Below are 25,739 nucleotides of genomic sequence, written 5' to 3'. Positions count from 1 at the left end.
AGAAGAGCCTGATCCCCACCTGGCTCTACTCTCCTGTCAGAGAGTTGTAGAGAGCAACAGCAAGTCAAGAGGATAATTATCTGCCAGTAGTAGTTTACTAAACACCAGAAGGAGGCCCAGAGGAGCACAGAAATCAATCTAAACAGCACAGCAGAGAAAACATCTCATAGATTTGAACTGCTTAAGTCTGACAAGCTCATTTTGAGTCTCCATTAAGTATAATTAATGATAACAAAGCTCTTCCTAGAAAAAATTCTACCTGTCACAAAATCTACAATTTCTGTAATAAAGCTTTTTATTCTTAAGACTGGTATTAAGAGATGGCTGACATTGCCAGGTTATGGTGCCCTCTGAACTGAAGTTACACACAGTTACACAGTCACTTCCAAAGCTCTAAAATCCCTGTACAAACCTTTCCCTGAGAAATGGCAATGTAAAAATCCTTAGGGAATATCAGTGTTACTAGCACTTATCAAGAATTCTCTATTTTTATGAAAAACAGTGGAAAGGAGGATAAAAATGCTTGAATTACATTGACTTGAGAATGTCAGCTTCTTCCTCTGGTCTCAGAGAGGGGAGAGAAGAATTCCACCCAGAAAAACTCCACATATTTGCAGTTTATCTAAGGAACAGGTTCCAGCAGAAGGGGTGGCACATGGAATTCCCTACACAGGCACTTCCTACAGACCCCAGAGAGGCTTTTGCTGGCAGTTCAGGATCCCTCACTGCTAACACAGAGCACTAACCTGATTTCCTGGGTGCATTTTGCTTGACTCCAGACTAAGCAGAGCAATTCTTTTCCCACATCAGTGAAACACAGACCCCCCCCCAGTAATTCCTCTAAGACCAGGGCCTTGTGAGACCTGTAACTCTGCTGAGCAGGGCTCCAGTGGGATCAGCAGCCAGAGGCTGCAATTCCACCCCATGTAAGCTAGGATAGAAGCCAGACATCCCTCCCTGAAAGCAGCAGCTCAGGTGTGTTACATCTGTGCCCACATCAGTGCAGGCAGCTTTAAGGACTCGCTGAAGGTCTCCTTTTGAAAAAGACTCTGCCAGAACAAGTGCCAACAGCTAAAGGGAAATAAATGCTTTGCAATGAGAAATGGCATTGCTTCCCTGAGGCTTTGTATGAAGCTACTTCAATAATCTCTAAGATGATACCAAGGCAGGTTTTTTCTCACACAGTGATTTTTTTCCCCCAGTAAATAATCCTTAATTTGCTCCCCCAAAACCACTGTTTTCTCCACAAGGCTTTATCCTCCTACAGCTCCTGAGAACTGAGCAGTGCCAACATCCTGAACTCCAACAGTCATCTGAAGTGACTCAGGTAATTCCAGCATATCCTTCTGAATAAAGGCAAGGAAGGGTGGGTTAGGATACCTTGCAGCAGAGCTTCTGAGCTGGTGTGCTGCTTCATGATCTGCCCATCCAGTTCACTGTCAGATCCTTCATCCTCCGGAATGTCGATGTCAGAATCATCATTCCCTGGTTAAAAACAAAACCAGTCGGTTAATATCACTCAAACCAACCCATGACTCAGAGCAGCAGCTGGACACAGGAGATACCAGCAGTCTCTACCTTTGTTCAAGCCCAACATTAATTAAAAATGCAGCTGCAGAGAGCATTGGCTCTAGTGAAGAGTACAGGAAAACAGCCAATATCCACATCCTAAGGAGAAATCCTTCTGGATGTAAGTGCCAAAGCAGCACACACTATAAACAACTGCCTTGGGACAATCCCAGATTGTACCATAAATGTGCTGTATGAATGTGCAGTCAGAAGGTGCTATTTCAGCAACTGATTTAAAGATAAAACCCTTTTAAAAGTTTTTGGGAAGTTATTAACACATCTCCTGGTCTTTACCCTGATACAAACAATATCAAAACCTGTCTCCTTAGTCTCTGCCTTTCATTTAATCATAGGTTAGAAAAGCACAGCGAGACATCCCCAGATATATGAATGCAGCTACAGCCAAAATCAAGATGCCTGGAGAGACAGGAAAGCTTCCCAAGATGCAGGAACTTCTTCAAATATTTCCATCTTCTGCCTTTGTTTCCTTATCCCTATCCTATTTAGTCCCTTAGTCGCAGTCACCAAACTGGAACCAATCTAAAGGAATTGTATTAAATTGTCCTTCAGATGTTTCAAAAGATGACAGAAGTTTTCAGCCACTTAGAAGTGCCTGCAAGGACAAGGGCAAGACTGTTCTCCAGGTCAGTCCCACCTTAAGGTCCACATGCACAACCAACCAAACTGATCCCCCTCAGAGCCTGTTCTGCAATAAAACTGGGGATGGAAAGTTGGTGCAGAAATGTGGGGAAAGTTTGGAGCAGGCTCTGCTCCACTGAAATCTTCTTCTATCCATGAGCTTCTTCCCTCTCTCCTTGCTCACACCAGCCTGTGCAAGCTCCTGGCTCACTAAGACCAGCTACTGCCACTTGTGATTTACTTCTCCCTTCAATCATTCCACCCACGTGCTGGACCCTCATCTCCCCTCACATCTTGAACTGTCCTCACTCGTGTGGAGATCATGAAATCATGAAATATCCTCAGTTGGAAGGAACTCACAAGGATCATTGAGTCCAACTCCTGACTGCCCAGGACACCCCAACAATCCCACCCTGTCCCTGAGAGTGTTGTCCAAACCCTCCTGGAGCTCTGGCAGCCTTGGGGCTGTGCCCACTGCCCTGGGGAGCCTGGTCAGTGCCCAACCACCCTCTGGGGGAAGAACCTTTTCCTGAGATCCAACCTGACCCTGCCCTGACAAAGACAAGTCCCTCCACACCAGCTGATCCTACACCCCAGTGCTGCAGGAGCTCATGGAATTACCAGTGCCAGCTCAAACCCAGCAGGATCCCATGGGAGGACCCAGCACAGCAACATTTGCTGCTGATTAGTTAGAGAAAATAGGCAATTCTTTCCCAGGTACATTTAATTACACACATGTCTGAGATGAAAATGGAAATAACTGCTTTAATTAGGATTAGTAATGAGCTGACACATCTTTGCAATATTTAATTATTGGACAATATACAAATATTAGACATTTTTCCATCATGTTTTTCATATTCAATATTAAGTTAATGACAAAATAATAATGGCAAGGGAAGTATTTGATAGCCTGGTAAGATTACAAGGCTCCAGCAGTCTCAGCTACAATTTCTATTTGTGTTGCACTTTATTCTTTGGCAAGTGAGGGAATCACTCACTGCTGTGTGACCTCAATGCTGCTTCTGTTTACCTGGCATTTAAGAAAATGAGGTTTTGTTCAGCCCTTGCACAGGCAAACTCCCTGGGAAGAGCCATGAGGGTTCAGGTTCGTGCTCTGTATATGAAAGAATGAGTTTATTACACCTGTGATGGCTCTTACTGCTACTAAAGCTCTCTCATTCTTGGGTTTTTGTGGTTTTTTTTCTTTTTTCTTTTTTTAGAAGCAATTTCTCCCTTCCAGGCTTTGTCATTTGTGCTCCTGTTAGCCAGCCCCACTGGCCAGAGCTTTTTTCTCCTCGCTGGGACCTCCTGAGCATGAACTGCCAGCTGAGCTGGGACTCATGGCTTCCCTCTGCCAGAGGGCAGGGTTAGATGGAGTAGTGGGAAGAAATTCTTCCCTGGGAGGGTGGGGAGGCCCTGGCACAGGTTGCCCAGAGAAGCTGTGGCTGCCCCATCCCTGGAAGTGTCCAAGGCCAGGTTGGATGGGGCTTGGAGCAACCTGGGCTAGTGGAAGGTGTCCCTGCCCATGGCAGGGGGTTGACACAAGATGATTTTTAAGGTCCATTTCAACCCAAACCATTCCCTGATTCTACGACAATGCAGCCAGAGCTCTTTGGTGACAACCCAAGTGGCAAACCCAGCTAATGCCCCTCTGGGGACAGGACTGGGACAAGGGCACAGCTCAGGCTTCTCCCAGGAAGCAGCAGTAGGACAAGAGGGGTGGGTCTTCAGCTGTGCCAGGGGAGGTTTAGGTTGGTTATTAGGAGGAAATTTTTTCCAGAGAGGGTGCTCAGCCATTGGAATGGGCTGCCCAGGGAGGGGGTGGAGTCACTGTCCCTGGAGGTGTTTAAGGTGAGACTGGATGTGGCATCAGTGCCATGGGCTGGTGACCACAGCGGGGTTGGATCAAGGGTTGGACTTGATGATCATGGAGGTCTTTTCCAACCCAGCTGATTCTGTGATTCTATAATTCTATGATTCTTTGTAAAATACATTTCCTGTGGGACAAAGTCAAGAATACACAGGAATGAATCTGCACTCTTCTTTCTGCACAGCAGAGCTCTTTCCTGACAATCCACATGGATGCCTTAATGCTCCCCTGCACCCCTGAGCCCCTCCAGCTCCCTGCAGCACAGTCCAACCAGCTCCCATTTCAGCTTGCAAAAAGGAAGCTCATTTCACCATGTATCCTTCTGTTGGAAAGGGGGACTGGCAGGAAGATCCCAGGTGGATAAGTGCCTTGCAATAGGAGTGACACCTCTTGTGGACAGAGAATCAGTGACTGGAGGGCCCCAAGCTGCTGCTTGCTTAAAGGAAATGGTTTAAAGAGAGCTTTTTTTCTTTCCCCTTACCCAGCCCTTTTCTCCTCTCCCTCACATTCTCTGCTATTCTCAGTCCTCTCTTTCTCACACTCTCTTTTTTATCTTTCTCCTCCACTAACTCAAACTTTAAGGATCCATCCAGTCCCACCCCCTGCCATGGGCAGGGACACCTTCCACTAGCCCAGGTTGCTCCAAGCCCTGTCCAACCTGGCCTTGGACACTTCCAGGGATGGGGCAGCCACAGCTTCTCTGGGCAACCTGTGCCAGGGCCTCACCACCCTCACAGGGAAGAATATCCTCCTATATAAGCACTGAGTTGTGACTGAAACAAATCCTGTTACAGATCTATGGCAAGAGTTTGGATTTTCCTTGAATAGCCAGGCTGAAATCCCGAGGCACAGACCCCACCTGGAGCATCACTGCACTGAACTCACGCCAGGGGCTCAGGAAGGTGACAGCTGCAAATGCAAATTCAGCAGTAGCAAAATTCCTGCCTCCTGCTCACTCTTGCAAAGATATCAAGCACCTTTTTCACTTACAAAAAAAAATATATTGCTCTAATCCAGCCCAATAGCTTCTATCACCAAACCCAGCTCTGCCCATGTAAAATCTGAGTTATCAGCTGAACAGAATCATGCTGAGCCAAAATCCCAAGGACACAGAACCAGAACACAGAGCTAAAAAATTATTTAAATACACAAGATACATCAGACCAGTGCAATGCTGTGTGTGACCCATCCCAGCCAGAACACTACAGGGTTCACTATCCAAATTGTACATGCCCAGTGTACCCAGTTTTCACCAAAATATTCTGGGTATTGATAAAAAGGTAACAACGCAGAAAGTTTCCTACAACAACAGATACAAAGAAATTACTTGTTGCCTAGAAGAAGCCACAATCTCATCAGTGTAACACTGCATACAGAATCTACAACCACTTCTGGGGAGACAAAGAACATTCCTTATGGAGAAAACAGATTTTTCTTAGGATCAACATACAGCAATGAAGATAATAAAACATACTACCACAAACTGCCATGTGCTAGTACATGGAGTGCAAAACCCACTGCAGTGGAGCTGGTTTATAAGATTTATATGGCTTTAAGGAGGATTATTTGAATTTTCACAACAAACTTATTTATTATTATTCAGCAATCCATGTACCTGGATTTAGGTCAAGCTGGCTGCCTGCAGAAGCTTCAGGCTGGGGTTTTAAGAAGCTCCTGTATTTTCATCATGAAAAGGTAATCAGCAGAACAACTCTGTAAATTGTGCTTTGGCCCATGTCCCCACTGCTGTGATTGACTCTGCTGCTCAGAGAACACTCTCAAAATATCAGCCCACCTGAGAGAGAATATACTGGGATTATAAACCCCTCTTGCCTTTTGTTTCTATTTCATAAGGGTGGGTTTCAGTCAACTCAATTAGTTTCCTTTAAAGCTGTCCAGGGACAAAAAGTCCATCCTGGTTCCACTGCAAAGCTCTCCTAAGTGGGTTATTTGTTCCAAAGCACACCTACTGCTTCCACAAAAAGCCAGAGCTGATACCTGGACAGATAACATTATATCTAAATGATTTCATTTTTGGTAATTTGCAACACTTGAAGAAAAACCAGCATGATTTAATAACTTAGCAGTGATTTCATTACAGAGTGGGTAGTTTGCATCAATATTCAAGTAAAGGTATCCAGCTGCAAAATAAGAAGCTGCTGTGGTGAAGATAATGAGCACAGAGGACACTGTGTATTGATATGCTGTGGAATTAGATGTCAGTGCTGTTCAGCATGTTCAATTTGATAACAAAAATCACTGCTTTGAAAACAGGCAACTGGCTCTGCAGCAATTACTGGATTCAGCAGGATATTCATTTTGGTGAGAAAAATCAAGTGGGCAACTGACAGCCACTTGATCCAAAATAAACCCCAGTTAATAAATAGCAGGAAGCAATGGAACAGGAAAAAACAATGGGGGTGACTCAAGAGAGAACGAAGCTCAGTACCCACTTGAAAGCCTCAGTTCTACCAAATCCATACTCTTGTCCCACCAAAGTCAAGAGCTTCAGGCTCTATATCAGCCTGAACACTCATACACCCACAGCTCTGCAATTTGAAGGGAAAGATATAGAAATTTCAGGAGGGTCCATCCTTTGTCCTCAGCACAAAACTGAGATGTGTCATCTGATCTCTAGGAAAAATTCATCCTGGTACTGAGAGCCACTGACAGAGGTGTGGAAAGCCTGGATATTCAGCCCTGTGCATAGAAAAACTGGGTAGCAATGGCAACAAACAGCAACCAGGAGGTTGCAGAGGTTGGTCCAAGTGACATTTTTGACCTTGCTTGGTCATTTTAAAATCACAGAATCCCAGAATAGTTTGGGTTCAAAGGGACCTTAAAGCTCATCTCGTTCCACCCCCTGTCATGGGCAGGGACACCTTCCAGTGGATCAGGTTGCTCCAAGCCCCGTCCAACCTGGTCTATCCCATTTTAGTAAGGATGATTAACCACTGCCCGGAAAAGCAATAGAGCTCTCTCACTTGAAATAATTAAAATTAACTCTTGATGACAAGCTCCATTTAAACTGGGATGTGCAGTCTTGGCACAGGAATAAGTAGTTATTTTCTGACCATAATATTTCTAACAAGCCAAGAATCCATCAAAGTACTATTAAGTTAGAATGTGAATGTGCAATTATCCAACAAGCACAACACAAGACTCCCGTGGACTAGTTCCAAGTGCCTGTTACAGGAAGATGGATGATCTGAGCACCCTGCAGTGACAATGCTGAGCATCAGCAATATCATCCAGGAGTTACCCAGTGATCCACAGCTACACCACAAATCCCACAGTTGCTGCAATGGGGCTTTTTGTTTTCTGCTGTAAGATTTTAAAGCACCAACTCTGCAGTAGAAAGGGCCTGGAGGGGTAGGACAAGAGGGAATGGCTTCCCACTGCCCGAGGGGAGGGTTAGATGGGACTTCGGGAAGGAATTCTTCCCTGTGAGGGTGGTGAGGCCCTGGCACAGGCTGCCCAGAGAAGCTGTGGCTGCTCCATCCCTGGAAGTGTCCAAGGCCAGGTTGGACGGGGCTTGGAGCAACCTGGGCTAGTGGAAGGTGTCCCTGCCCATGGCAGGGGGTGGAATGGGATGGGCTTTAAGGTCCCTCCAACCCAAACCATTCTGGGATCCTGTGATTCTACACTGTCTGCTTTTAAATTGGAAAAAACCCCAAACCTCTTAAAGAATGTGAGAAAATGCACATGAAAATATGTGTAAAACAGTGAGGAAAAAAAAAGATCTGTAAATGTAATAATTTGATTGCTCTGGAAAACTGTATTTCAGTCTAGTAACATTCACACTTGCTCCTTTTTGCTCAACAAACATGTTTTTCAACCTTGGGTGAGCCTGAGAAAACATCTTGAGATTTTGCTGTGGTCAGTGACCTTCCTTGCCCCCTTCTCTCACACCATCTGGTGTCAGAGCATTCAGTGACCACCTGATCTGGTTCTGCCACCACCCTGCACAGTGCTCACCCCACCAGTGTCTAATACAATGTTTGAAGAGTCACTTCACCATTAACCATAAGGAAACCAAGCCCTGAGTTTCAGGCAATTGGATTTTTTTATTTGGCACCAGCCCTGGATGTGGCACTCGGGCAGCAGGTGTGTGAGACACCACATCCTGTCTCAGCTTCTCTGAGAGCAAAGATTAGAAAAATAACAGCAATTTCCTTACTGCTCAGCACAAAAGACATTTCTATACTGCTGCAAATACTTAATTGTGTATGTTTTCATCATGCAGATAATACTCAAAGTTTGATCTGTATTTAGAGTTCAAAATCTTTATGTCATTTTCATATTTTTCACATAATTTAGTGTTGGCTTTTTTTTTTTGTGCAGTGGTTTTATGGAGATGCTCAGTCAGAAATCAAAGTTGATTTGCAATGCATGCTAGCAAAAGAATAAAAGAACCAGACTGTTTATCAATTATCCTAAACATTTTTGCCAATTTTATGTGATGCCATGACATATCCCTGGACTTTTTATATCCTTAACACAGACCTGCACAACTCAACCTCCATTCCACAGCTCTTCCAGATGACAAACATGATTTAGTCTTCTCTGCTGTTAGTTCAGCCTGAAACTCTGTAACAGAGAGCTTCCAGGATTCCTGCAGCTGTATTGCAGAGAGAAATGAACTGTTGATTTGGAACCCTTGCTACCAAATTAGCAGGAGATAAGGTCAGGGGATGCAGACAATACAAGAACTGCATCAATTAGCAGGGAGGCAAAGAGTTCTTACAGGGGCAGGATGGATACTGACTTTTATCAGTTAATGGCAACAAATTTATCACCAGGTGCCAGCCCAGGCAGTTGGAAGAACCTCATTAAGTGTTTTGCAGCTCTCAGGGGCAAAGTGTAACGAGAGGGAGAGAACCTTCCCTTTCCCTCCCAGAAGGTGCTGGCCCGTGCTACCCCTCTGGGTAGGAAATCAATGAATTTGTGCAAATGAAATTCATTTCACCACCCTGGACCAAGATTCAGCCAGAGAATCTTAGGACACTGGGAGACACCAAACCAGCCTGCCCACCCCCCACTGAGCAGAGCAGATGCTCATCCCTCCATCTCCAGAACCCAAGTCAGAGCAGGGTCCACTTCAACTCTCCTGTGAACAGGCACAATGTCTTTGTTGGGCTGAAGGCCCAGACAAAAAAAGTCTAAGTTTCTCAACAAACTAAAGACGGAAGAAAATTCAGGATAAAAGCACTTTGCTTCGTGTGGGAGGCATTACTCAAAACTCGAAGTGGAATAATGAAGTATTTAGCAGGGTCTGTTGCAACAGGACAAGGGGTGATGGTTTAAAACTGAAAAAGGTCAATTTAGACAAGATATTGGGAAGAAATTCTTTCCTGTGAGGGTGGTGAGGCCCTGGCACAGGTTGCCCAGAGAAGCTGTGGCTGCCCCATCCCTGGAAGTGTCCAAGGCCAGGTTGGACGGGGCTTGGAGCAACCTGGGCTAGTGGAAGGTGTCCCTGCCCATGGTAGGTGAAGCTCTAAGGTCCCTTCCAACCCAAACCAGCCTGTGATTCCATGATTCTGTGAAGTAATTTCCCCTCCCAAAACTTACTTTAGAAAGATGTTTCTGACAGTGAAGAAAAGCCCTTTTTTAATACTCCCTGTGACTGGCTCGTTCCAGGGCACATCCTATCTCAGGAGGAGGATGTGGCACTCAAAATCCAAACAGAACTGAAAGAAGGTTTAAGTGCTCATGTATGTAGCACTTCACACCACTTCCCCCCATGCTCCCAGTCCTCTTGATAAAATCACTGCCAGATCAGGCTGTAGGTCTCCTGTTGAATCCTCTCCAGCAGAAATTCCATCCCGTTGGTTCCTGTTTTTGGAGTGCATTGCACTATTTTAACCTTGGGAGGGGCTGGACAAGCAAAGCTGCTCAGTGATGCTGCAGTGATTCTGCTGCTCTTTGTCTTGTGCAAAACATGTATTTTTCTTGTGATGAGGATCCTGGGATTAACACAGCTCTTCTGTAAACACATCCCTAACAGGACACTGTGCCACTTAAAACACTAACCTCTGCATTCTCTTAGCAAAGCAAATCCCTTGGGTTTGAACTGTATAAAGGCTATCATTTAACTAATAATGAGAAGAGAGTGGGGTTTGGCCTTCTAAATGAACTTTTTGAATTCTTTCCACTGCCTTGGTGTTTCTGGGGACACCTGTGTATCTTACTTTACATACCTGACTGTTACATGTGGTCTCAGGGAGCTTTACAACCTCCCATAAATTAACCTCCATGCTCATGACTGGGAAACAGCATCCAAGAGGCCAAATTTACTGTCTCAGTTACAACTCTGCAAACTCTCACAGCCTGTGCAGATAAAGGCAGGCTGGAGCTGACAGAGATGACTCGATTTCCAAGGTTATGGGGCAGTCAATAAATGAGCCAGCTCTGGAAAACAGGTTCCTGGTGCTCTTTATCACTAAAATGAATACTCATTATGACAATTAAGTACTTGAATAAAGATGTGTTATTGTAATAATTTTTAGCTCATTAAAAGTCATAATCATGTTCTTAGGTGGCAGTTGCACTAAAAGGCAAAGTTCCTTTTATTTCAGAGCTGCAAAATGACAGAATAGTTTTCCAAGTAAAATCCACAGACAAGGAGAAAGGAGGTCAGCAAATTTTCACTTTATACTTCACACTGCTAATTACTGAGGACTGATGACAGCATCCTCTTAAACTTACCTTGGAAACTATCAGACAGCAGGATCCGAACTTTTTCACTCAAGTGAATCCTTAACACAATTCCACATGCTTGTAATTTATATTACAAATCCTATATTTCAGCTGAAATCTCTTCACCTTTTACCTCATTGATATGAGCTCAAAGATGGGCAAAAATGAGTGAAATTCCTCTTTCATAAGCCTGCTCTGAAAATCTCAGCCACCAAGCAAACTGTGAAGCACAACTTTTATATCTTTACTCAGTGTCAGCTTTTGTGAACTCTCCCTCTGATCCTGAGAATTAACCTTCCTTCTAGTTTCTCCCACTATCAAATAAAAGTGCACAGATTGCAATAGTAAATTCACAGGGGCAATTAATGAGGAAGTTTTTGCTCAAAAAGAGCAAAATCTTGTTTGTGAGCTTTCTACAGAACCTCAAGAGTTTGTTACTTCCTTCTGATCCTCAGCTAGAATTCTAATTAATTAAGAGTAAGTCTGGGGACAAAAAACCCCAAACAACTAAACTTCTCTACTACCAGAGGTGAAGAAATGCCACTTACCTCCACTCTTTAGCAGGTGTTGCTCCTCTTCTTTCAGCCTGTTCTGCATAAGACGTAACATGTTTGCTGCTTCCTGCAAGAGGAAACAACAACTGGATTGGAAAAGCTGCCACACTCAAGTAGCCAACTGGATGATCCCACCACAACAGCTGAGGGCACTCACAGGTAGAATGAGACTAGAAAATGTTAGGATTGAAGAAATTTTATGTGAAAAAGGTCTTGTTTGAAACGTGGGAGCTCCTATTTGACTGTGAGGGTCAGGATATAAAGCGTGTACCCAGGTCAAAAGGCAGCTACACACTCCCACTGGGAGAAATATCACTTATTGCATGGAAAATGAGTTCTTTATCTTTGTCTTTATCCCACTGAAAACTACTGCTCTTACAGCAGGCAAGTGGCTTTCTTTGGAAAGCAGGCTTTGGTACCTGTTTTCAGCCAATACTCTGTTAAAAACCAGAAGTGGTTTGTGAAATGACTGCAGCTTCCTAACACACATCCAAATCAGAATGAATTCACACATTTCCAAGCATGCAAACAGAATTGGAGCAAATAACCCTTTCAATAAGCTGGCAAAGTACAGCCATGTATTATACCACACTGTAGTATTCAGGTGCAAAGGAGAACCATTCAAATGAAGGTCAATGACAGGAGAAAATCAGAGAATCAGAGACTGGTTTGGTTGGAAGGGACCTTTGAAGTGCATCTAGCCACGGGCAAGGACACCTTCCACTAGCCCAGGTTGCTCCAAGCCCCGTCCAACCTGGCCTTGGACACTTCCAGGGATCCAGGGGCAGCCACAGCTTCTCTGGGCAACCTGTGCCAGGGCCTCACCACTTCTTCCTTATCTCTAATCTAAGCCTTCCCTCTTTTAATTTAAAACTACCACCCCCTGCCCTATCACTACAGGCCCTACTAAAAATCTGCCTCACCTTTCTTACAGGCCCCCTTTAAGTGTTGAAAGGCTAAAAAATGTTACAAACAGGTCAATAAGGACTTAAAAACCCCAAGTCTTACCCAGTTAACTCGGTAAGAAACCCAGCCAGAAGGAAACAGGATGCTGGTGGCAGCGAGGCAGTGGCAGCAAGAGAGACCTTCTCACTCCAGAATAATGGACCAGCAAGGAATCGTGGTTGGCTCTGTAGACAGTGACTGATGAGAACAATTCTAATTTTCTGGTCTGCATGAACTTGCAGAACATCACAGCCCAGGCAGGCTAAAGGGATTATTTGATTCCTGAATGCCACAACTGTAGGAGGTGTTTTCCTGAATTCATGAAGTTCTCCATCCAGTCAGGACTAAAACCTAGCAAAGATGCCAGGTTAGCAACTAAGGTTCACTATTCCAATTGCAGCATCAGACAGAAAAATGTATTTTTAATGACCTCTAGCTTAAATTTGAATTTTGAATAGCAAACTAAACATGATGCAGCAGGTAAGATATGAATGCACAGAATTAGGTGCAGATAAACCTACAATACTGAATAGGTGGCAAGAGCTGATTGAAGCCTTAGCCACAAATTTTCCTAATTTTAGTCTCTTCAATTCCAGTCAGGCAAAGGAAAGCTAATTAACTGTGGACTGAAGTAAGATTTTTCTGAGCCTTTGATTTTTCTGTGCAAAACATAATTAAAAACACCAGTTGCTTTGACATGATCACACCTCCACATTTACAGTGCACTTGAGGAAAGGAAAGACAGACTCATTTAGAATATCCATGGGACAGAGGCAGGGAAGCAAGAAGAGCATCTGGAAGTGGTTGAATGGAGCACAACCTTTGCACACTTTCAGGTGGAAATGTGTTTCCATACATCTGGCAATGGCATGGAAGCTGGGAAAGGAACCTCCAAGGCCCATCCAGCACATGAGGAAGTTGCTGGAAACAGAGGTCTGGGGACAGACTGGCATGAGACATCACAACTTGGCATAAATATCTGACTTGGGGGTTGATATTCATGCTGGAAAAGCCTGCAGAGAAGATGTTTACAGGTGGTAAGAAGGAGTGAGATGTCACCTGTGCCTGGTGAGAAACCAGCTCGGTGCCTCTCTCAAGGGAATAAATTCTGATCCAAAAATCTGCTTTGGACAACGACACAAATTGTCTGCTCTACAAACTCTCCAATGCTAATAGAGACATCCATGGATGCTGGGAAGGCTGCTAATGAATCCTTTGGACCCAGGAATAACCCTGCAAAACTGAAGCAGGTGTGACAGTATCCAGGGTGACAAAGCTGAAAGGTCGGGATGCCCAATCACACGGAATGAGACACTCCAGCACAACCCACACCAACACAAATCACTGAAATCTCCAAACTGATGGAAAAATATTCTGCAAATATTCACCCATCTGAATCCCAACCCCACTGGCTGCTGCAGTTTACACAGTGCATACAGCAGAGAAAGGAAAAAAGGGGACAGAAAGAAAAGGACATTTCCCAAATGTCATGGGGACAAATTCATAAACCCAGAAAGCACACTCAGAATGTTCAAAGACCAATGAAATAATGGGCACAGAAACAATCATTGCCTGATACTGTAATTCCTGGCACACATTAAGACAGCTGAAGCTGGCAATTCCAAATAAGCAGCCTCCCTGCTCTGCTTCCTGCTCCTTCCCTTCTACCACTCCTGCTCTGGGGCAGCACTTGTGCAGTGACACAAAAGAAACCTGGTGAAAACTAATCCATAAAAACAAAACTAAGCCAGGCAAATTCTCCACTCCAGCTCAGTATGTGTCTACCCAAACTCCTGATGGGCACGAGAGAGGATTGGGTGCTGCAGTTGTGGGGAGAACAGCAGGGCTAAGAAGATGGAGCTTATGAAGTTGAAATACAAGAGAAATGAAGACTAAAAGAATGTTTCATCATACAGATGAGCCCTTCTCCCCCTTTCCTCCAGCCTCTTACTTGTGCTGCTGCCAGTAGCTCAGCTGATCTCATCACAAGCCAGTCCAGGGACTAGATGGCAGGAAAAAAATGTTGATTTTCTGCCAGTTTAGATTTCTGAATAACTTGATGCATGGCCAGTCAAATGCCACTGTCAGCCCAAGGGAGCTGCTGAGTCTGTACATCATCCCTTCCAACAGCAGCCCATCGCTCCACACTGCCAGGCTACACCCTGCAAAACCCTATTAAAAACTGCAGCAACAAAAACTGTTTTAAAAGGGCAGCCCTGAACCAGTCAGAACCAGGACAGCATCAGCAAACTACTGGTTACTGTCCTTAACAAGTGAGATTTCAAAGAGAGGGCAGAAGGGATGGCAGATCAAAAAGCTAGAAAGCAAACAGAATTTATCACTTAATGTTTTAAATGTTTTGAATGCCTGCAATCATCAAAGCTGCATTTTTTGGCCTGACCAGCTTCCACCTTCAACACAGACACCGCTCCCCACACATCACACTGTTTTCACAGATGTGATTTATATCAGCTCGGCAAAACCAAGACTGTGACAGTCAGAGATGTTTTTCTGTTTTAGGCTTGGCACTTCTGTGTGATCCAGGGCTGCTGAGATGTGACAGGGCAGAGGATCCAGGGGGGTTGATGGACTGGAACGCTGCAGATGCTCTTCCAACACACAACATTGTCCACAGGTCCAGCCCCACTTTCTGTGCAGTGACAGAGCCACAGCTCCATGGAAAAAGAGACGTGGCCTGGACAGCCTGGAGCTCCTGCAGGGAACCACTTGGCTGCCTCAGGATGCTGGATGAGCAGGAGCCAATATTTAAACCCCCTGTTCAGCCTCTCCAGTGTACAAGCAGGACTGAAATGCAGCAGGGAAACACTCTGTGGATCTTACTCCACGAGTGAATTGTACCCAAACGAAGTGGCAGCTTACACTGTGGAATCACAGTGGCAAGTTAACATGATTTAAATACCAATTAACACAAAATCTGAACTGACCTGCCCCCTCAGAGGGGACTCCCAGGTCTTTCAGGGTACTAGAGATCAATGCTGCTTTAGGGGCAGACAGACCTCTGCTGAGATGGAAATTCTCCTCTGCCTCATACATTTTGCAGCCTCCCCTAGGTTTAAATCTGCCCAAAGGAATAATCAGAGCAATCCCTCTGCAAACAGCCAAGGGGAATGGGCAGCAAGGCAGGATTTGCTGCCAACAGAGAGCACCAAAATGACTCCAGCTGCAGGGGACCTTCAGAAGCCCCAGCCCAAACTCCTGCTCCAGGCAGGACCAGCAACAGAATCACACCACGGTGCTCAGGGCTGGAGTTGGATCTTAAAGACCTCCAAGGGAGAGACTGATCAGCCTGTCTGGGCAACCTCTTCTACTGGATGACTACCCAAAGGGTGGAAAAGTTTCCTTACATCAAGTCAGAACTACTTTTTACTCCCAGAGATTTGTCCATGGCCTTTAGCACAAGGTTGAGATCTCCTTAGTCACCAGCCCCTGTCTGGTGACACATCAACAGCCCAGACACAGTAAATAGCAGCAGGAATTACAGAGCCTTTTTGGTGACATACAAAGGCTTTTAAAATAAGTAAGTCTGGGGCTTTTTTCATCCCCCTTTCTATTGTTACAGAAACGTTACCTGTCTCTGCAGCACACTGAATGCACTCAGGACAAGTGTCTGGTTTTTGTAGATTGGAATTTGAATAAGGCAATACAGATATTTTGTGCCTCAATCTTCTTTATCTGGCAAAAGTATATGACTGAAAACAACTCTGCCCCTGCAGAGAGAAAAGCAGCAAAGCTCAAACTGAGTAAGAATAAAAATGATGCATTATTTGATCCTTTAAAACAGCTCAGAGGTTTTGTTTTAAGTTCACCTCTAAGTTTTCTTGGAAAAGGTGTGGGGAAAACACCTGAATACAAAGAATTTATGCCCTGCAGCCAGCTGGCAGACCTGGTTACCACTAAGTAGGAAGAAAAAGGAAAGAAGTGGGCGAAGTAGGAAGGGGATAAGTCTAAAAGCACAGGACAACAACTGAAGCTCATTGATTTTCTGTGTTTGGATTCAAGCATTTCAATTTTTGTCTAAGCTACTCCTTCTGTTCTCTCATTCTCCCAACACCAGAAGTCTTCTAGACATCTCTATGTCTAAAGTTTTCATCTCAGCAAGGGAAAACAATCTTTCCTTCAGGTTTTTTTCTCTAGTGATTTGCTAGAGAACAGTGGTGTTCCTACTGCCCTGCCCTACACTTGGGGTAAATCAATTTGCTGCTGGATTGAAAGCCTCACCCTCACCTTGACTATTCATGTCGGCAGCTGCTCCTGCTTTGTTACAGAACAAAGCAGCTGAGATTGGCTCCTGCCACACAATGGCAGCTGGTTTTCAGAAGAGGGTGTTGTCATTCCTTCAGCAGGAGTGAGATACAAGGAGGAGGAGAAACTCTGGGGAATGTGACAGCACCAGGGACAACAGACAGGGGAGGGACTAGAGTTCATGGAAGCACCAAGTACCAACCTCCCTGGAGCTGTTCCTTCCTAGATGTTGAGATACTATCAAATACCTCATCCTAAATTCACATCCAGTTTTAGGTTCTGAATTGGAACATGGCTGTAGTTACACTGGACTAGACATGACTGCAATTGGGGGTTTGTTCCTTTTTATTCCATTGAGGAATGAAGGCTGGGGGAGAGAGGGAAGATCCACCTGAAACAGTGGGGCAGAAGAACCTTTTTAGCATCAGGCTTGCTGACCTTTGAGGGGGACTTCAAACAAGGTCTGTCAGGCAATGATGATGATGATGGTGATGATCAGCCTGACAAGAAACGGGGCACTGTGAACACTGAAGGGGAGGCTCTGGAATGTTCCTTGTGAAGGCAGCACAAGCAGGATCCCATCTCAAGTGCCTGACCTCAAGTTCATAGAATTATAGAATCATAGAATCAGCTGGGTTGGAAGGTACCTCTGAGATCATCAAGTCCAACCCTTGATCCAACCCCGCCGTGGTTCCCAGCCCATGGCACTGATGCCACATCCAGTCTCATCTTATAAACCTCCAGAGACAGAGAATCCACCACTTCCCTGGGCAGCCCATTCCAATGCCTGATTACCCTCTCTGTAAAGAATTTCTTCCTAATATCCAACCTAAACCTCCCCTGGCACAGCTTAAGACCGAGCCCTCTTGTCTTACTGATAGCTGCCTGGGAGTTCGTCCATCATAGGAAACAAAACCAGAGGAATTAGAATGTGCATAGCTGTGATCCCACTGGGATTACAGAATGTGGTGGCCAGTTCCCACTGTTTGAAGGGTTGTATAGACATCCTAGAGAGGACAGGCTGGGAGGTGAGAGGGAGGGAGTGCTCCCTCTACAAAGGAGCAGCCTCAATACCCTGAACATTCCCTTCTGAGGAGAGAGGAGCCACTGAGTTTTGGTTTTTTTAATCACAGAACAGTTTGGGTTGGGAGGGACCTTAAAGCTCATGAACAAGATGAGCTCTAAGGTCCCTCCCAACCCAAACTGTTCTGTGATGTAAGAAATACTGCTGAGCAATACAGGGACCACAGGTCAGAGCCAAGCAAGCAGAACATCAGAGACAACACAGCACTGAACTCTGTGCTGAGGATTTATGTGATTGCCCATGGCAGAGCCCAGCTCAAGAGGACTGAGAGACAGGAGGATTGGGAAGGCACTTGCAGAGACTGCTATATAAGACCAGTGGAGATGACAGGCCTTTAAATCACCTGCCAGCACTGAGAGAAATCTAAACAGAATTAAGAAAAAAAGAAGAAGGGGGGAAAAAAGACCAGACTAACATTTTTTGCCCACAATTTTCACGTCAAAATCCTTTCAAGAAGGTTCAAGTCAGCAATAACACTGACAAATTCCCAACTGCCTAAAATAACCTGACAGAGGAGGACTTTATCCTGTGAATCAAATGTGTTCTGTATTCATTATTACATAAAATGCAAATTTACCATAATGACGACTCTCCGTTTTTCCTATTTGCTTTTGTGGAAGAGATGAATTATAATGACTCAATAACAGCTCATTGAACATCCCCTTCAAGGATTACATTTTTATTGTAGCGAGCTCACAAGTGATATTGCTTGGATGTGTAATTTATTTGAATTAGTGCACGATTCTTTAATGTAAACCTGAGGTCAGTTTGCAGTGTCTGAAGAAATCATCATCCAAATTAACATTGACTGGAAGTTGGTAGTTGCAGTGGTGTCTTGCTCACCACCACAGAGCAGCCACTGCCACGTCCCTGCTAGAATCTGACACCTGAATTATCCTCTCCCTCTGTCAGAGGTAGCACAAAGCCTCGAGGCTCGAAGGGGGGTCAGGATTAGTCACTCTTTTCAAGGAGAGTGTTTATTATATTAAAGAGCAGTTGTTCTTGGTGAACTTGGCAGTTCCAGGAACTGATAATGGAATCTGCTGCCTTCTATCTTGAGATCAATTAGCTCAACACAGCACACATTTCTTGCAGCAAAGAACCTCTTCAACAGGTGGCTGATGCACACTTCAGTCCATTTCTTATTTCTCACCCAAATTAAATGACAGCACCATCAAGCCCCTCTCTATGTCTTCTTAGAGCCCAAGCATAGGAATTACAGACCTGTTTTTAACAATTTCTCCAGATTGAAAACATTTGCTCTCCTAATTTCTGCTCACCAGGACAGTGCTCTAGTTAATCCTTAGATGACTGGGATAAAACTATTTTAAAATATCTCATTGTGGTGGGTTAGAGAAGGAGGAAGTGCAGATGACTAATGATGCAGACAAATCTCTTTTGAAAGGGGATGACAAGCACTGTTTCCAGGACTGTCCATGCACCAGGCTCTGATTCTTTAGCACAAAAGGAGCAGGTGATCATCTTTGGGCCACCAGCAACTACAACACCACCAGGTTTCACCTTACCTATCCTGCTTCTCTAGTTTCCATAACTCTGTGTTCTTCTCTACATAATAGTTGGGACACTGCTTCATTCCAGTTTACTCTACAGATTAAGAAACAGGAGCTGTTGGCTTCAATATTCTTGTGGCTGAGTAGGAAGAGAGATGCAGGATGCACTGTCTGAAGTTTTCTCATTTCACAGGGGCTGGCAGCAGGTACTTACAGGGAATGCTGCACTGCCAAGGTGAGTTAGACCCTGATTAACAGGCCAGGCTCTGACCAGGTCAGGCTTCTCCTCAGTCCTCTCAAAGGTGGAACAAAGCTTGAGAAGGAGACAGGCAGAGGTCAGCAAATGTAAAAAAAGAGGGTCTCAGAGTGCAGTGGCCTCCACTGGAGGTTTCCATTGATTTCAGGACTACATCACGCTCAAAGTAGGCCCAAGTGGGAATGGAAGTGGATTTCTAGCAAAATAAATGACTCACAGCCCCAGGCCAGAAAGGTGCACAGTCTGTCCTGGGATTTCTTACCTTTCCTTGTTCCCAATGTCTGACCCTGCTGCAATTCTTCTGAAAGGCACAGCTCGGCCCACTGGTCATTCCAACACCCCAATCCTCTGCAAAGGATTCCAGCAGTGTCCTGGAGCTCTCAGGGAAGGCAATGGCCGTGCACAGAGCAGTAACTCACACTGCCAGCCCGTGCCAAGGTACTGCCAGCCCGTGCCAAGGTACTGCCAGGACATTTATCCAAGCACTCACTGCTCACACATGCACAGTGTTCCACTTTCATACGTTTCACAGAACTCAACTAGAAATTGCCTTCACACAGCCAGAAAACTGAGAACTATTTTACTATTTAAAACTCAGCTCTAACTGTTTTGCACCTGATGAGATTATCCACGTTGTGCACACGAAAATGCCAATCTCACAGCTTCTCTTTTCCACTAAGTACCAGCAGCAGAGCATAAAGCTCCTCAATTTCACAGACATCATTTTAACATTACCTACTTATGTCGTTTGGTGCAAAGCACCAAACATCAGTCCCAAATTAAGAGTTATTTCAGCTTTTTCTTTCAAACAATCGCCCCATTTAAATGTTTCTCAATGATTTAAATGTCGATCTCTGGGGAGGAAACATAAATTGACCTGTTCAATCAGTGGTGCTGCAAGTGATCTGATTGTCTCCTATTCCCAGGGAATTTCAAGTGGTTTCTGTTACATAATTCAGACATTTAAAGTCTTTGTGAATATTCAAAAGGATAATGCAGGCTGGCAAGGAAGGCAGAAAGACCATAACATGTACAAGACACTTATTCATCTTCTTACCAAATGAAGCTTGATAAAGAGAATATGTGAGACTTAAAGGCAGTACATTCAGAATGCACTGATGGTTTTTCTTCTGGAGTGGAGTCACTGCACAAGAAATTCAGTGAGACAAGTTAAAAACTGAATTCTTTAGAGATCAGATCATCGGGTGAGTTTCTGTGTCACAACAAAGAAACTCGCCTGACTGCAAAACTCAGGAGATCCTTTCCCTGTCTTCCTTCCCCACCTGCAGAGTATTTAATTTATAAAAGAATTAGCACAGATTTACAACAGCAGCAAGAAAGAACTCGACTGAGTAGCCTGTGCAGGGGGTTCATACCCAACCACAGCACTAAGCCCAGAGGCAGAAGGAACCTCTTTCCCTCTTCATGGGCTGCTGAAGGCAGGATGTGAATCTTTCCATTGCTCAGGGTTTCAATAATTTCTTGTTTGATCTCCAGCTCACGATAAAGTAAGTTCTAGACTCTGTCAGACAAGAACTTGAAGCTGTGAGTAAAATGACCCCAAATCTGGGGTCCTACAAGTTTGTCACCCACCTGGCACATCACATGTCAAGATATTCCAGATGAACACACGGATCTTTGAGCACTGAGTGGATTGATCTGACTGAGATAAACAGAACTCATCTCAACTCTTTTCATTTCCCAGAAAGTCTTCCTATAGCTTTACTGGGAGACAGCACCAACAGAGCACCAGGAGCATCCAGAGGCTCCTCTGGGAGCCTGCAGCCAGTTGCCATGGCATTGGTGGGGGACTGCAGGTTTTTGCTTCAGTGAAATGAATGCACACAGCAACATTTCCATCTTCCCTAGCATGCCCTCCACACACCCTCCCACCTTCTCTGTATCTCCAGCCTCTCCTTTCAGTGACCATCATTTCTCTGCCAATAATTTCTTTTGTCCTTTTCTCCTGTGCTCCCCTGCCCCCGCTCCCTCTCTGTGCGTTGCCTTCTCCCTCCTCTATTTTTTTTCCACATTTCTCCATTATGGGATTTGTGTGCCTCAGTGCACCAATACTGTGATCCTTGTACACTGGACTAAAGGTCAAAACAGAAGCAATCAACAACTCACATGCCTGTGCTCACTTTTACATCTGATATTCAACACAATTCAGCAACATCGGACCAGCAGTGCTCTCCTGGCACACATAAAAAGGTTTAAACCACTCATAACTCAAATGTACATTAGTTAGAAGATTTAAGACTGTAACCAACTGGTTTTCATATTAACCTTCTGCTGGGTATTTCAATAAACAGCAGTTTACTGAATTATTCATGCAGTGGGAATGCTGAATCCAATATTTTAAGTGGGGCAGCTCAGTGCAAAAAACAAGAACCAAGGGGTATCTCAGACTGGAGCAGAACTCAGATACCCCTATTATGTGCATATTCAGAAGCTCTGATATCAGAACTCTGAAAGAATTTAATGAAGAGGGGATTTTATCTGGAGAGTGTGGGTTGCAAAGGGAAAGTCACAATACAGTCTGTTTATTTGGCTTTTCCTTGTTTAATCATGAAGCACTGCTGACTGAGAGCCACATCATGGAATCAATCATGGAATGGTTTGGGTTGGAAAGAACCTTAAAGTTCATCTCATTCCACCCCCTGCCATGGGCAGGGACACCTTCCACTAGCCCAGGTTGCTCCAAGCCCCGTCCAACCTGGCCTGGGACACTTCCAGGGCTGGGGCAGCCACAGCTTCTCTGGGCAACCTGTGCCAGGGCCTCACCAGCCCCACTGGGAATATTTTCCTCCTAATATCCACTCTAAATCTCTCAAATTTCAATTTAAAGCCATTCTCCCTTGTTCTATCACTACATACCCTTGCAAAATACCACCACGATGAAAAGAAAAATGGTTTAAGCAATCCCAAACCAAAGATAAAACAATCAAGTGGCTCAGAACATCCTCATCCCTGTGTCCAGCACCTCATGGTGGTCCTTAGTTGAGATTTCACAGTACCAGCATAAAATCAGCCTGAAAACACCTTAGAAGAAAGGAGCTGCAGAAGAAAGTACTTCAGGGGTGTCCTCTGAGAAGCACTAGAAAGAATAAGCATGTTCTCTCTAGGGAAAAGCAAATGCTAAAGGATATTGCCAAGTTATTCTGGCATTACACAAACTAATTCCTAAAACACCTTTTTGAACTGTATTGGTCTGTATTGTTCTTTAAAAGAGAGGCATTCATTTAAGATCCAGAAAGAAGTTCAATCCCCAAATCTGAAAACCCCTGAAAAACGTTTTTTTAGAACAGCTGAAGTTCTTAATAGCTTTTGTGTCTAAACATCCAAAACTATTTCATATTGGAAATGGTAAAAATGAACCAAGTGTGCTGAATCCTTTTACAAAGCAGAAAAATAAGTGCAAATCTTTGAGGAGACATGGCACATAAATCCCTGCCTCAGCACAGAGCTGCAGGAAGATGGAGTAATTCCACAAAAGAACAGAAGCAGAATAAAAGAGGTGGCTGGAAGTAAAAAAAGGCGAAAGGAACTGCAAAGACAAAAGGTCCTTGTTCAAATTCCTCGGATCCAAGAATGAGTATGACATGACCACTTGTCAGTAAGTGTGAGAAACTCACTCTGAAGAGGAGTCATGTGAGGATTTCTGCCATCTCCAGTTGATAATGGACAAGGAATTTAATATTTTTCATAAATTTCAAAGGGCTCCTACATCAGAGGTGCTCTGCAGGAGTGAATTTCATCATCCATTAACTGTTTGGTTCGCTCAACACCTTTAAGTTCCTTTTAACACAGAGAGTTTCTCAGCCCAGTGTCTGGCAGGAGACTCCCACAGATGGCCCTCCAACCACCACTCCCTATGTCCAGGAGGGAAAGGAGCACCAGGAGCTACAAAGCTCTGCTCTCCATGTGACTGAGCACCCACAGCACGAAAAACAACCCTAAGGAATCCACACCAACCGCCAGCACTGCAGTCTGGAAGGGCTCAATGTCACTTAATTAAAACTGTGTGCCTGGGTACAATCTTTAAATCACTTTTCTAATTAGGAAATGCACTTTGGCCCAGATCATCAGCTGTGTGACAACAGCAGGGTGCCAAACCAGGTCTGAGTCCAGCTGCAGGGGAGATTAATCTCATTATTCAGAAGGGTCTCTCAATCAGAACAAAAATTACTCCTAAAAACGTGCACCAAGTCAAGGAGAGGGGTCCAGGAATCAGTTCTCAGAGTAGCACAGGGAGTGCTGGATTAATCTAATTACACTGCTGTTGCTTTTTGCTGGCAAGCTATTTAGGAAAATGCAGAGAGAGGATAAAAGAATTGCCTCATGTTGATTCTGCAGAAGATAATTAAGATTTGTTTGGTGGAACAAAACACAAATCAGGCTTGGGTTAAAAGTCAACATAATTGTCAGTGTTTTCTGACAGCTGAGAGAGTGTGTATTAAAATGGATTAAATGTAATTATCCTCATTACTTTTTCCCCTGTTGATGCTGAAAATGACACAAGATTATAAACTTTAGGACAACATTCAGCATCGTTTTGGAGCAAATTGTTCTTTTTTTTCAAGCAAGTAATAAACAACCCACAGTTTTGCTTCACCAACAAGTAGCTAAAGAAGTGAAGCATCTCCTGAAAAGCAGATCGAGACTGACAGAAGTGAGAGATCTACCATTGTGTTCCAGGCTGGCAACAGACTAATCCAAAATGGATTAAACAATGCATTATCTTTCAAAAATAAAAACAGGAGAGTCTCCTCACTGGTTTGGAAACAGCAGTGCACCAGCAAGTGGCTTAGCTGGGACCCAGATTAGAATCACAGAATGATGGAATGGTTTGGCTTGGAAAGGACTTTAAAGTTCATCTCATTCCACCCCCTGCCATGGGCAGGGACACCTTCCACTAGCCCAGGTTGCTCCAAGCCTCATCCAACCTGGCCTTGGACACTTCCAGGGATGGGGCAGCCACAGCTTCTCTGGGCAACCTGTGCCAGGGCCTCCCCACCCTCAAAGCCAAGATTTCCTTCCCAATATCCCATCTAACCCTGACCTCTGGCAGTGAGAAGCCATTCCCTGTGTCCTGTCCCTCCAGGGCCTTGTCCAAAGTCCCTCTCCAGCTCTCTTGGAGCCCCTTTAGGCACTGGAAGGGGCTCTACGGTCTCTCCAGAGCCTTCTCTTCTTCAGGCTGAAATTCTTCATCCTCTTTCAGTTCCCAAGTCCTGGAGTTTGATTTTGAGGACTGACATCTCATAATGACTTCAAGTAACAGTTTAGACTCCAGCACTTCTGAAAGTCTGGCTATAAGAGACACACACCTCCTCTTCTACCAAAGCAAGAGCTTCTACAGCAGAGCAGTTGTGGTTACTTGAGTCACTGTGTTGCTGCTCACAAAAAGCTGGTCAGAGTTTCATCATTTATATATTAGAAGTATTTTTAGGTATAAGTAACAGAAGTGTGCAGAGAAAAACCACATCTTTTTGTCACAAGCCTTTAGACTCTTTAATTCTGTTTTATGCCGAAGTGCTGTTTCCGTGCTCATCCCAGGAAATGAAAATCCAAACCATATGGGATTCCCAGGTGCCTCACAGAAAGAAGGAGAAAAAGGAAAATAAAAAAATGCTTTCCATATTCTAAGCATGGCACAGCCCTGAATGACAAAGGTTTTTTCCTTGTCTTATTATCTTTTAACAAAAATCCCCCAAAGAGCCGCCAACTCATTAACAAACTTCTGCACATGAATTTATAACCAGTTTCAGGTAGCTCAGTTCTAAGCATTTCTCCTTTGGCTATTAAGTCTCAGTGGCATTTGAACAGAAGGGAAAAATCAGATTTCAGGCTTCATTTCAAGATTATGATTTAATTGATGACTTATTTTTTTTTTAGGGCTAAGAATACGGACAAGAACTAGAAGATTATAAAACAAGACATATGAAAATACCAGGCTGACTACAGATATAAGGTGGAAAAATATCTCCAGAGACAGTGCTTATAAAAAGGGGGGTTAATTGGAAATTGGTTCACAGGGATTAACAAATTGTCAAGTGCCCATGTCACCTTTGAAAAGGTAAGTTATTTTATCCCTCAAGCCAATAATGAAGCAAAATATCTGAGACTTCTCAACAGGACACAGAATGGCTTTCCCTGCAACCAAAGGGTGATGAAGGAAAGAGGAAGCACTGGTTAACAACTGGTTAACTGGCTGCACTGCTGAGGCAACTCCAGTCCTGGGATCAGTTCTGGGCCCCTCACAACAAGACAGACTTTGAGGGGCTGGAGCGTGTCCAGGGAAGGGAACGGAGCTGGGGAAGGGGCTGGAGCAGCAGGAGCAGCTGAG

At 44.4% G+C, this 25,739-nt stretch overlaps 1 protein-coding gene across 2 annotated transcripts in view; it reads right to left on the bottom strand.

The window, feature by feature from the left end:
• Window positions 1–25,739, bottom strand: part of CLUAP1 (clusterin associated protein 1) — a 59,321-nt gene that overhangs the window by 9,326 nt on the left and 24,256 nt on the right. For both annotated transcript variants that reach the window (XM_027683723.1, XM_027683724.1), the window contains exons 9-10: window positions 11,329–11,401; window positions 1,381–1,485 (exon numbers count right to left, since the gene is read on the bottom strand). In XM_027683723.1, coding sequence (XP_027539524.1) covers window positions 1,381–1,485; window positions 11,329–11,401 — 178 coding nt within the window. The remainder of the gene's footprint in view (window positions 1–1,380; window positions 1,486–11,328; window positions 11,402–25,739) is intronic.

The sequence above is a fragment of the Neopelma chrysocephalum genome, unplaced genomic scaffold (assembly GCF_003984885.1).
Source record: "Neopelma chrysocephalum unplaced genomic scaffold, ASM398488v2 Primary Assembly neopelma1_65, whole genome shotgun sequence".
NCBI classification, from domain to species: Eukaryota; Metazoa; Chordata; class Aves; order Passeriformes; family Pipridae; genus Neopelma; species Neopelma chrysocephalum.
Note: the sequence above shows the minus strand (reverse complement) of the source record. Positions and strands in the feature narration are given on the sequence as shown.